General features: G+C 55.8%; 1 protein-coding gene across 3 annotated transcripts in view; it reads right to left on the bottom strand.

Moving 5' to 3' along the window:
• Window positions 1–4,204: 4,204 nt before the first annotated feature.
• Window positions 4,205–12,726, bottom strand: part of GPRC5C (G protein-coupled receptor, class C, group 5, member C) — a 10,516-nt gene continuing 1,994 nt past the window's right edge. Inside the window, exons 2-4 of one of the 3 annotated variants that reach the window (XM_008563943.1) lie at window positions 10,597–10,691; window positions 8,399–8,490; window positions 4,205–6,508 (exon numbers count right to left, since the gene is read on the bottom strand). In XM_008563943.1, coding sequence (XP_008562165.1) covers window positions 6,349–6,508; window positions 8,399–8,490; window positions 10,597–10,691 — 347 coding nt within the window. In that variant the 3' untranslated portion in view covers window positions 4,205–6,348. Of the gene's footprint in view, window positions 6,509–7,900; window positions 8,491–10,596; window positions 10,692–12,726 lie in introns of those variants that run through there. The other 2 variants (XM_008563942.1, XM_008563944.1) reach the window with 2 other exon arrangements.

Below are 12,726 nucleotides of genomic sequence, written 5' to 3'. Positions count from 1 at the left end.
AGAGGATATCAGCCACAGTAAGTGGCTCCTTCTAGACACATATGACACCTGGCTGAAGTGACTTAGAAAGATGGAGTCTCAGAATTGTGTGCCAGAAAGAATTGGGGGCCGGGGAGAGATCAGCGTGGGAACTGATGTCAGCTCAAATGATGGCAAGGAACAGCCTTTAATAAATATTGATGGAGAACTGATGAATGAATGAATTAACGAGCCAAATGTTATTCCCATGTCTGCTATCGTCTGTCCTGCGGGACACAGCATGTTTTATAATGATGAGCTGCACACAGAGAAGTGGCACATGGCGACAGCACGCCAATCTGTTCTGTGAACGCAAATCTAAGTCAGTCTTCTCAGAATTATTCAGCAGGGCTGGGATGCAGGGTGGGGGCCCCTACCACGTACATGCAAGGACCTCACCCCGTCGTCCCCAGGCCTGCCATCCTCAGCCTCCTCAAAAGTCCTCCCAAGGGGAGAATGAATCCGAAAACCTAGGCAGGGTGAGGGCTGGCCTGTCTAGAAAAAAAAGGGGGACAGACGAGAGGGTGGCGGAGGATTGCTCAGTCTGGCCTTTGTGAAGGCTGGGGCAGGGCCACCGCAGGCCACAGGGGAGAGTCACTGCTACACTCTGTGGTTCCTTTTCTTTCTTCAGATAATTTTTTTTTAAATATGTAATTTATTTTCATGGAGAAAGAAAGAGGAAAAGAAATGGAAGGAGGAAGGATAGAGAGAAAGAGAGAGGAAGGAAGGGAGAAAAAGAGAGAGAAAAGAAAGAGAAAGAGAGACAGAAAATAAAAAAAGGAAGAAAAGGAAATGAAACAAGACAGTAAAAAGTCTTCTTGTCTGTCACCTGCCTGGTCCAGGTGACTGCCCCCTTCTTTAACCTTTGTCTTCTGTTATTGCAGAGCTCCCTTATGCAAATACAGGCAAATGTGGATATATAGGGTGAGGGGTACCACTGGGATTGAATTCTTCTGAAAATTCTACTTTGTGTGTGGGATGGGGAGGGCAGAGAGGGTGTGGGCGGGACGGCATTGGCACCAGCCCCACCCTCTGTCTGCCCTCCACCTGGTGACCTCCCCAGCTGACACTGACTCATTCCATGTCCTTCTCTGAAACCCCACCCGTGTGTGGGGGGGGGACCTGCTGACCAGGATGCTCCCCTGACCTTCAGTTCTGACAGCCCCTGGGTTGAGGTTGTGGCCTCAGCCCAGCTCCTATCCCTGAACATGAGGCTGCCTGATGCACACAGTGTGTGAGTCTCTTTCTGGTGCCCCAGCTGCTAGTGACAGGAAACAGGCCTGAGTCCCCAGCATCCCCTGTCCCAGGGCTCTGCTCAGTACCCACATCTGGGTGGGAGCTGAGGTGTTTGCATGGAGAAAGGAGCTGGCCAGTCACAAGCTGCTCAAATGTCGTCAGGCCAAGGGTCACAGTCCCCAGCATGGAGAAGGGCGAGGCCCAGCAATACCATCACAGAGTCCTGGGCTGCAGGGACCTCAAGCTCCAGACCCCATGCACTGTGTGGCTGGCTCTAATGCCGCTATAAAGCTAGGAGAGTGTGCCCCCTAAGGAACAGTTGGACATGTCATCACAACTAAGGTTGATGGTACTCTTAGCACTTAGCAGGCAGAGGCCGGCGACACCGCCTAGCATCCTACAATGCCCACCACTAAGAATGTTCCATCCCAAAATGTCAGAAGTGCTGGGACTGAGCCACTCTGCCCTAGAGCCAGGCCACAGACACTGGTGGGCTTCTGTGGGCCCTGGCTCCATGACACCCACGTGGAAACTTAATGAGCCCAGAGGGGATTCCTCCTCTTGGGAACAGGGACCCGTTTCTCCGTCCTCCTTCTTTGAGCAGGGCTGAGAGATACGGGATAAATGCTGTAGGTACTGGGGTCCAGGTCCTGGCTGGCAGCCCGGGAGGGGACAGATAGCTCACAAACAATCGCAATCCTGGCAGGTCACGTGGCTGGGCCCTGAAGGTGGGCAGGAGATGGGAGGCGACAGGATGGCCCCGACCCAGCCGGCAGCAGGAGCAGGGACAGCTGGCGCGGATCGAGTTGCAGGGTGCAGGGGCGGAGACTGGGGTGGGGAGCGGGCTGCGGCCTTGGGTTGGCTGGGGGCTGGAGTGGGCTGGTCCTCGCTGGAGAGTGACGTCAGATCGTCTACATTCGGGTCCCATCCCCACCCCAGATGCATGGGAAGAGTAGGGTGACTCGGGGTGGAGGTCCCGAGCCCCGCACCCTGTCCCCACTCTGCCACAGCAGGGCTGCCTCTGAAATGTTCAGTTAAGGACTCAGCATAAAACCTTCCCTGGGCCCCCGAGGGCCCTCTAGTGCCATCGGAGGTGGAAGCGAGCAGCTGTTGCCTTTGTGCCCATCAGACCAGGGTGCACTTTCTTGGCAGAACCAGAACCGGGCGCCCTCCGGGCTTCTGGGTGGGAACTGTCCCAATCGCACACCCGGACCCAGCCCCTGTCTGAGCCAGAGCCAAGCCATGGCCCTGTGTCCGCCCAGTTCTGCTCCAGGCCTTGAGCCGAGGCCCCTGTGGCAGGGCTGCAGCACAGCCCTGAAGCTTGGGGTCCCCTTTTAAGTTCCGGAGACCTCAACTTCAGGGCGTAGGCAGTGCTGGAGGCATCAGAGTCCATTTTACAGTTGAGGAAACCAAGGGAGAGTCGAGGGAGCTGCTCAAAGTCACAGAGCTGGTTAGAGCCAGGCTGGGCCTGAGGACACCCTGCTGGACAGGAAGCGGGTGCCTGGTGGAAGCTTGCTGGAGGCATCGCCTGCTTCATGCCAACACCACCCTGACTAAACTCACCACGACCACTCCCACTTCAGTCGGTGGGTCTGACCCGGCAGAGGAGGGCAGGGGCCAGATCTGGCTCACTTCTATATCTCGAGTAGATGCTCAATAAACTTGTTGACAGACAGCAAGTACCTCCACCCCAGCTCTTCCTCTAGCTTCTTGGACATCCTCTGGGCCCTGCTGACCCTCCTGCTGCCTTTACTGTTAGCCGCTTTCCCCTGCCCATTAGGACTTCGCCCAGGGCCTGTCCTTCTTAGCATCACCTCCAATCCTGGCACCTGCATCCCACCCACATTGCAGAGCCAGTGCATGAGGCACAGCAGAGGAAAGAGAAGGTGTGGCACCTCCAGGGAGCAGCAGACGGTGAAATCTGGCCTGGAGACCAGCTTGTGTGGGCAGGAAACACCAGGCAGCTAGTGCCTGGCTGCTCTGCCTTGTCAACCCAGGGGGTTGGTACTCCCATTTTTCAGATGAGGAGACTGAGGGTCAAGGGAGCAGTCAATGTCATAGAGCTAGTAAGAGCCAGCATCTGAACTCGTGGCCGTTGGATTCCTGAGCCATGTTCTCTCCACTCTGCAGAGCTGCCTCCTGCTACAAGGGCTGTTGGGTCTGTGGTCCGCACCTCCTTCCTTGAGGATGCTGGTGTCCCTCTTTCAATGATCTGCACTCCAGAGAGATCTGCTACCTCAGCCTCTGCCCCATCAGCAACTTTTTCTCGAGGAGGATGAGGTCAGAGCACTGCTGGGCTAGTGCAGATGCTAAATAATTCATGTGGCTGCTGGAGCAGGGGCTGCAGCTTCCTGGAGGGCCCAGAGTGGAGACAGCAGACAGGAAACTGTCTGGTCACCGGCACCTGTGCCTGACCTTGGCATGTCCTCTGGGGGCCAGAGAAAATGCTAGCCTTGGTGAGAATGGGCCAGAGGGCTGACAGACTCTCATGAGCAGCAGCATCATAGGCAAGTCACCTGTTTCCTGCTCTCTTCTATGAGCTGTGAGGGGCTGAACAAGAGCAGAGCCCCATGAGTAAGGTAGAAGGCTGGGAGTGGCACTTGGCAGGTCCTCCTGCCTGGGAGAATCTTCGATCATCCCCTGACCCCACATGCCTTTCTGTGAGCCGAGTATTTCCCCCAGTGGGCTGTCCTGGCCACCTCCCCCCACAATGCCAGGTAGCAGCAGAGCTACTAGCAGGGTCGCCCCTCTCCAGCCCTATCCCTGCATCTTGTGTGGGGGGCGGTGGTCACTGGTCTCTGGGCTTGGCTGGCTGAGAGCTCAATCTTTTCTAGAGGCCACTTTTCCCCCTTAGAATAAATCTCCAAGGCCACTTTTCCCCCTTAGAATAAATCTCCAAGCAAGAAAAAGATTAGTTGGAATCAAACGTGCTTTGTTGGTATAGACGGGGTCTGGGGGAAAAATATACCTTTAATAAATCCTAGAAAAATTCATGAACACACAGGAATTCAGTGGCAGCAAGAACAAAGGATAAGGTCATTTAATTCTGAGCACAGTTATTAAGTCCAAACTCCTTTGCTTCAAGCTCCGCGGTTTGACAGTGGTGGGTGTGAAATTCACCAAGGTGTCGGCCCGATGGTGAACCTGCAGCGACTTCTGGCCTAGTTTTCTTCCATTCAAGGCTTGTTTGCGAAGCAGCTTGACCACCTCAATGAAGGCACCTCTCTCCTTCTAAAAACACATCTATCTTCTCCTCTAGGTGGCCAAGGATCAGAGTAATAAGCAGGGCCACTAGATACCCCTGAATCCCAGCAAATAGGCTTCTTTCAGAAGCTCATCCCTCCCAAGCCTCACCAGCAGACCCCAGAGGGATCAGGCTATAAAACAATCCACGTTCACTGCAGGCTGCAGCCCCTGGCCACCTGGCACTGCCAGGGCTCCTGCAACCTGACACAATAAAGAAGTGAATGGTGCAGCGGTGTCACACTCGGGGATACAGTCCTACTCTGTGGGGACTGTTCACTCAATTTATCTCTAGAAAAAAACTCCAGTGACAAAGGCACAGGCTGCTAGGGACAGGAGGGTGGTGTTGGAGACCTGTGCGACTGACTACAGGGCACCTCCCCAGGGAGCTCCTCTTGTCTTCACCCTGCACCTTGGCACTCAGTGATGCTGGGCTGAGGACTGAGCTTCCGGGGCACACTTGGAGAGGACCCCCTTCGATAAAGGGTCCCAAGGGCAGGACAAAGCCAGGGAAGAGGATGCTGCAGAGATCTCATTCCCACGAGTCTGGAGCTGTGCCCATCTCTATCGTTGGTGCCAGCACCATGCAGGTCCTGACAACGCCCCACTCTTCTCTGGGTGGCTGACAGGACCCTCTGGAGCATGTCCTAAGGCCAAGGACATAAGCGGCTCCTCCAGAGATGAAAACAGTGCCAGCACATCCAGATGCCCTAAGAATGTCTGCTGCTCAAGGAGAGGGAGAAACATACATCTGCCCGTCCACCAGGAATGGCACATCTTCAGTCCTGGATCACACTTACCTAAGGGGCCTCCCCAAGTCCCACAGTCTCAGTCATGGAGAGGCCTAGACCCCAACTCTTCTGGTCCAGGACTCTCAACTGGTTCCTGAGAATGCAATTCTGCCCTCCACCCTGAGAATCCTAGGGGTGCTTCTAGGCCCTGACCAGAGATGTCCAGGTACCCACGGTAGGCCCCTGCTGCATGGCCAGAACCTGTGAGATCCAGGTGATTCAGGGGCATTTACACCTGCAGCTGCCCCAGGAGCCATCTTCTGAACTGATTCAGAAACCAAAAGCCAGTTTTGGAGGGGAAAAGAGGTTCTAGGAGTTTTGCAGGCAGGTAAATGGTGCCAAGCCCCAAATGCCCCTGTGTCCTGCCAACTCCCCCACTCCTTTATAGAGTTCTCCATGAGGTAGTGCTGGACGAGGAGAGCTTTCCTGGTTGTGACCAGTGTGGGAGTCCCCATCCCCGATGGTGAGGGGCAGTTGGAAGCAGAGGACAGGACTGGCCTCTTGGTAGGACCCAGTTCATTGAGGGTGGGCAAGGTTTGAGGTCATGGTGCAAAGGGATTCAGATCCAGGACCCATGGGCCATAAAGAGAAGCAGAGTCTGTCCAGGCCTCGGGCTGAGCTCTGCCCCAGCTCAATGGCTTTCCACAGTCTAGGTGGTGGCAGGAGGCCCTGGTGAGAAGGGCAAGGGCCATCTTCTGCCATGGCTTGGCTCCAAAGGCTCATAGAGAAGATCCACTCAGAGTGGCACAGAGTGGGGCAAGCTGCTGCTGGACACCAAAAGATGGCCAGGCTGGGAAGGTCCACAGTGTCGAGACAGGGGCAACTGAGGCCTGCTGTTCACAGTAGGGAGGAGGGTCTGTGGAGAACCACAGTATGGGGACCCAGGGGCTGTGATTTGCGGAGGGGGAGTGTTAAGGAGGGGAGATGGAGGCAGGCTGGGTGTCTGCAGACAGCTCTTTGCAGCCACAGTCACTTGGGGACCAGGAGAGGTTGGGAAGAGGGTTGAGCCCCCCGCCACATGCCTCAGGGCTTCGCAGCGTCCCCCATTCAGTCCACGGCTTCAGGTCGGTTGCCTCCAGTCCCTCCCCGCTCCAATGACAAGGGCGGGAAAGGTGCTGGGCCCTACCCAGACTGAGTACAGAGGAATGAGGACATCAGAACGACGTGCAGTCCAGGAAAGAGGGCATCTACCATCGCGTTTTATTTTGCGGGGACTGAGCCTAAAGTAACCAGAAAGAACAAGAGTCAAAGGGGACCCTACTGCTGGTTGCCCAAGAACTGGCTTTTACCAAAAGAAAAGTGTTTTGGTTCCCAGGGACATTGGTGTAATCTGAAAGTAGAAGAAGTCTGGGAGAAATTTTATTTTTTTTCGGGTAACCTTTCTCTCCCTTTCAACAAAAACATTTTTTTTTTTCCCTACAACCAGTGTCAGAAAATAGCTTCTGACCAGTTGGGGAGAAACATTCCCAAGGCTGGGAGGGGCAGCCCCCTTGCAAATCTTGAGCCAGTGTCCAAGGGTTAGGACACTGCTGTCTCCTCTGCACGGCCCAGGCCACTGGGGCCACTGGCCATCCCGGGAGGGCCGAGGAGAAAGCCCATTGCACGTCAGTTTTGAGAAAACCCAGCTGGTCTTGATCTGGCCACCTAGAGGCGGGGTGGCCTCACTGGGTCAGTCTGCTTACCTGTAAAAAGAGAACTACCCCTGCGATAACTACCCCTAAAACGAATTTTTTTTTTTTTTTAAAGATGACCGGTAAGGGGATCTTAACCCTTGACTTGATGTTGTCAGCACCACGCTCAGCCAGTGAGCAAACCGGCCATCCCTATATGGGATCCGAACCCGTGGCCTTGGTGTTATCAGCACCGCACTCTCCCAAGTGAGCCACGGGCCGGCCCCCTAAAATGAAATTTGATTCTGGAAAAGGGACAGAATACTTGTCCTGCCTACTTCTCAAGGCAGCCTTAGGGGGATTAAAATGAGCTGATGTGGAAAGGCTTTTGTTTACCGTAATGTACTGAGCAAATGGACATTTTGATTACCACCTAGGAATGAGACCAACCAGGACCTGGCCTGACCTTTTCCACCTTGGTAAACCCACTTTGTAAACAACTGCTGGCCCTGTCCGATCCATGCCTTTCCACGTATAGCCCGTGTGGCCTCACAGCATGGAGCAGAACGGTTCTCCACCTCACTCCCTGAAGGATCTTAACTATTACTCCCCCAAGAGCAACTGAAGTGACTTGATCCTCCCTTACAGAGAAGACCTTCTGCCTGTAGGTCCGCCTTCCCTGTTCTGTCCCTGAATATGGCCAGGGGGTCCCTGAGGAAAGCTGCCTAGCTGCCTGACTTCAGACCAATCCAGGTGGAGGACAGCATCCCAGGCCTGAGCTGAGCCCAGACGTTCATTCCAACGCACAGCACAGAGGATCTGCTCAAGAATCCTTCCCTGGGTAGAGGCCGTCAGCTACTTAATTGCACAGAAGGAAAAAGCAGCAGCAGCTTTAAATGTGAGCTGGATTTGGAGGGAGGAGAAAGAGGAATCACCCACAGGTGGAGAAGAGGTTCATCGGAAGCCGACAGCCCAGATCAGAAACCACGATCCCAGAGCAAGTTAATAAAGCAGAAACGTGTTTATTAGGCACCCTTGTTCCTCACAGAGGAGCAAGATCCAGGCCTGAAGCGCCTGCAAAATCTCTTGAGGCTGCAGGAATCTCCAGGGAATGTAGGCACTGACGGGCCAACACCCCAAGAAGAACACTATTTGGCTGGAGCATGACCCCTGGAGGTCACCCTGGCATGCAGCCGGGGTCAACTCCTCGACTCCACAAACACTGAGGAGTGGGTGGGGGCACCCAGGACACCCACTCGGACATTGGCAGGCAGGGAGGACCTCAGGCTCTGAGGGCAAGCTGCCCTGAGCCAGCGAGGGGACAGGGGAAGCCATAGGGCACAGGATTCCTGGAGAGTCCCCCACCCCGGCAAGGTCCTGAGGGCCCTCCCCAAATCCTGGCCACTGCCGCCTCAGTCCCACACGTAGGGGTTTCTAAAGACCTGAGAGTTCTTGCCGTCTTTGGGCAGTGAGACCACCTGGTGGCTCTGGGCCACGTACATGTCTTCAGCCCGCAGGGTGGAGTTGGCACTGCCCATCACCTGGCTGTTGGCTGTGGCCCGTGGGAGGATGACGTCGTAAGCTCCTTCAGACTGAAAGGAAGAACAGGCGGTCTCACAGTCAGGGGGACCGGGAGCAGGTTCTGCCAGGGCGGATGAGCACACACTCTGCTTCCTGCAGGGCTGTGCCTGCCAGCCCCCCTCCGAGTCCCTCTTACCCACCCTCTGGCCAGGCCCCAGTGGTGGCCAGGGACAGATGACTCCACCTCTGGAAACAGAGGTCTGACCTTGAACCCCTTTTCTCTCCTACCTCTAGGCATGGAAATGAGGCCTCTGGTTACCTCAGGTAGTCCTAGGGCTGCACAGAGGGGGATTCTCTTCTCAAGTCCCCTCCTGCTTCTAGTTTCTTAGGGAAACCTTAGGTCTAATGGAGGATGAACCCCACAGCCTCTATTACCTGCCTGTTTAAGCTCCCAGGCTCCATTCCTCCATGAATTTACCCCGAGTCCCCCAACTTTGGGGGGTCGGGTCACTACAACACCCAACAGCATCATGGCTGCTGGTCTTCCTAACCAGGTACACTCTTCTGTTAGGCCCTGGACATGCCCACACATCTCTTCTCTAGGAGTCTGGGCAAGCCAGTCTGATTTGGAGACTTAAAACCCAAATTATCTGCCTGAATGTGGTCAGAGCTGCAGCTGGTCCTGCCAGCCATGGGGTGAAGAGGATCCTGAGACACCTGCCCCAGCCCCCACCCTGGAGGAAAATTGAACTGCTAGCCACACCTGCTTTATCCCTATGGAGAAGAGCTGCCACCAAATCTCTGCAGCTCCAGGGCCCCAAATCAGCCTTCAATTTAATCTGACCCAGCTTGTCTTCCTACTTGTTTATGATCTCCTACTCCCACGAGGCCCCTGGAACATCCAGATCGGTGCTCTCAAACCAGGGTCTGCACCAGAGTCACCTGGACTACTGGTTAAGCCACGCCCACTTGTAGCTGAGCCCACTCAGCAGCGGGCTGGGAAATGTGGAACAACTGCAGTGGGGAGGAGGGAGCCCTGATTTGCAGTGTTTGCGGATCTGCGTGGGATAGTTACCCCGAGGGTGGCGGATCCTAAGCTACCAAGATGATGTCAGGAAGGGACACTAACAGTTGGCTCCATCCCACCGTGCCCCTTCCATCTGCATATTTAGCAAGTTCTCAGGTGATGCTTACGCTGGTGGTCTGGGGATCACATTTTAAGATAAAATAGATAAAATATCCCTATTAGTCCAGATCATCCCCCCAGGGAAGCAGGACTCAAAACACACCAGGGACTGAGGGGCAACAGCGGTGGGGTAGCTCCTGAGGACAGTGTTCAGTGGTCGTCCACACCCCTGGGGGTCTGCCCAGCCCAGGTGCTGGCAGCCGTCTTCTTTCCCAGGCCTGGCTGCAGGTTCAGGTTCAGGGAGAGGGAAGGAGCTGGGATTGGATGTTTCTCAGCCTCACTTGCCTCCCCCTGTCCCTTGCTCAGAGGCGGGGTGAGAACGCCACTCTGCTGACCTCCTCACTTCCTGTTCCCAGCATCCTACCAAGGCAGGTCACTGACCTCTCCCCACAGCCCTGCCAGCCGGGAGGAGCGTGCATGGAGGAGAACCTACCCCACAGTCTTCCTGTTCCTCCCCTCCCTTGGCTAATGGAGCATCTGGTTTCCAGAACCCAGGGGAGGTGTAAGGTCGAGATTTGCTGCCTGCCAGTAGGGGGAGGGGAGTTGGAGGCCCCTTGGGACAGCTGTGGTTGAGAAGTAAATACCTATCCAGACCTGCTACATTTGGTCCCATGTCCCTTTTGGGAGCACCTGCTAAGACCCTCCCCTTTGTCCTCCCCAGGCTCCTTAGGATAAAGCTGGCAGCTGCCACCCAGCTCAGTGAGAGCTTGTCCTGCATTCTCTACAGCATCCAGTCCCCAGTCTGTGTGTGACACCCCAATAACATGGACAGGTCCCACTGCAATGTAGCCAAAGACGGTGGATAAGTCAACTCCAGGAAAAGGGTGTTAAGAACTGGGGCTCAGGGTTCCCCAGCTACATGCACCAGATGGAGAAGCCTGCCTTCTCCCTGCCACCTTCACCCAACCCTGCACTGACCGCACAGCCTTCTCCCTCCTGCCCTGAGTCTGGGCTCCGTGGCCCCCAGCTGGGTCATGGGGACCCCACTCACCGGGCCTTTGTGCATCAGGGCCATCTCGGTGGGCTGGTACACACTGGTCAGCAGCTGCCCATTGTACCCACTGTATGGTGACACCGGTCTCTTAGCTGCAAGGAAAAGCAGGGGCAGTTTGAGGATACTTGGACTGTCAGCTTCCTTTTCCACCTCCCACAACCCAAGCAAGGCTCTCTTGGGGGCAGGGAAGGGGGGCCAGGCTGGCCCTGGTGTAACATCTAACCCAGGAGTGGCTGACTTGGGGGTGAGGTTGTGAACATGAGGGTCCCCTCCCAAGCCCAGAATCCCTTTGTGCAGATGGGAGAGTACAATGCCGCTTTGCTTTCCCTGCAGTGTGGGACCCCACACCCAATAGCTCATAAAAATGCTTCGTCAACAAACTTCACATCCCCATCCGCCCTCTGGGGCTAGAGGCCAAGAGGGGCACATGGGCCTTCGGCTGCCTTCCAAGATGGCCAGCCTCCAGCTCTGTCCTCTGCAGTTGCAGGCCAGCTGCCAGGCACCGGGGTAAATGCAGCTGAGACCCCTCAGCCCAAGACTCTTCATGTCCTCCCAGAGCACAGCTGGGTGCCGACTCCTCCCCCACCCCAACCCAGAGCCCAGCCAGGGAGATCGAATGCGTGTCCCATCCTGTGGCCCCTTGGCATTATTTCCAGAACTATTTTCAGCTCCAGAAATACTTCCCTGTGCCTTCGGGGTGTTGGCTGCCCATGTGTTCCACCCCGCTGGGCACTCCCAGGATGCTGAGGAAAGCTGCTGGCCAACCTCTGGGGCCCACGAGCAGGCCTCGCTGCTCAACATCTGTCCAGCAGGGCTGATGGTCCCACAGCTCTGAGGGACCGGAACCTCCATATAGGGTTTCCTGAGTGCCGGGACCACTCTATTGATTTTTACATTTAGAAAAAAAAAAAAGAAACAAAAACTCACAGCCCCATAAGTGTTTGCCACGAGAGGATAAAGGCCTCTGCTAGACAGGCGTGAGGGCAGGAGCAGTGGTGGGGACAAGAGACTTGAAGCTCCTCCCAACACTTGTCCATAAGCCCCTCTCTCCTGCTGGCTTCATTAACTGCCCCCAACCCCACCACGCACGCTCATCTGGCTGTACTCTGTGTCTATGCTGGGGCCACCTCAGGGTGGGGGCAGCACTCAGCCGTGGAGGGCAGATCAAAGGTCAAATGCTCGGCAAGACAAGGGTCACTTCTTTCCCCACAGCAGGGATTATGAGGATCTCACAGTTTGTAGAGAAGAGACAAGGATGTCTGTGATTCTGGAACTTTCACTGCCTCTGCCTCTGACCTCCTGGCAGAGGCCCCAGAGCCAGGCATGATAACCAGGCAGTTAGGAAAGTCGTTAGCCCCCAGCGTCTTGATCAGCACCGCCTGGGTGGGGGTCAGTGCTCGGAGATTGCGCCTCCAGCTTTCCCAGTCACGTCAGGGGAAGGAGCTGCGCTGGCAGAGGCCCCAGAGCCAGGCATGATAACCAGGCAGTTAGGAAAGTCGTTAGCCCCCAGTGTCTTGATCAGCACCGCCTGGGTGGGGGTCAGTGCTCGGAGATTGCGCCTCCAGCTTTCCCAGTCACGTCAGGGGAAGGAGCTGCAGCCAGCGGGCTGAGAAAGCACTTGAGAGGCAGGCAATGGGACACACCAGGAAGGGGCTTAGCACAGGGCCTGGCACACAGTACGTGCTCAAGAAATGCTAGTGGTCCTGGGGGCCGGCCCGGTGGTGCACTGCTACAGTGCGCCGCTTGGGAGTGCGGCGGCGCTCCCGCCGAGGGTTTGGATCCCACATACAGACCGGTTCCCGCTCACTGGCTGTGCGAGGTGCAGGCGCACCACCGAGGGTTGCGATCCGTTGCCGGTCACGAAAAAAGACAAAAAGGGAAAAAAAAAAAAAGAAAAAAGAAATGCTAGTGGTCCTGGGGGCCGGCCCGGTGGTGCACTGCTACAGTGCGCCGCTTGGGAGTGCGGCGGCGCTCCCGCCGAGGGTTTGGATCCCACATATACACCGGTTCGCGCTCTCTGGCGGTGCGAGGTGCAGGCGCACCACCGAGGGTTGCGATCCGTTGCCGGTCACGAAAAAAGACAAAAAGGGAAAAAAAAAAAAAGAAAAAAGAAATGCTAGTGGTCCT

The sequence above is a fragment of the Galeopterus variegatus genome, unplaced genomic scaffold (assembly GCF_000696425.1).
Source record: "Galeopterus variegatus unplaced genomic scaffold, G_variegatus-3.0.2 Scaffold15657, whole genome shotgun sequence".
Taxonomy (NCBI): Eukaryota; Metazoa; Chordata; class Mammalia; order Dermoptera; family Cynocephalidae; genus Galeopterus; species Galeopterus variegatus.
This window is presented reverse-complemented; position numbering and strand designations above follow the sequence as displayed.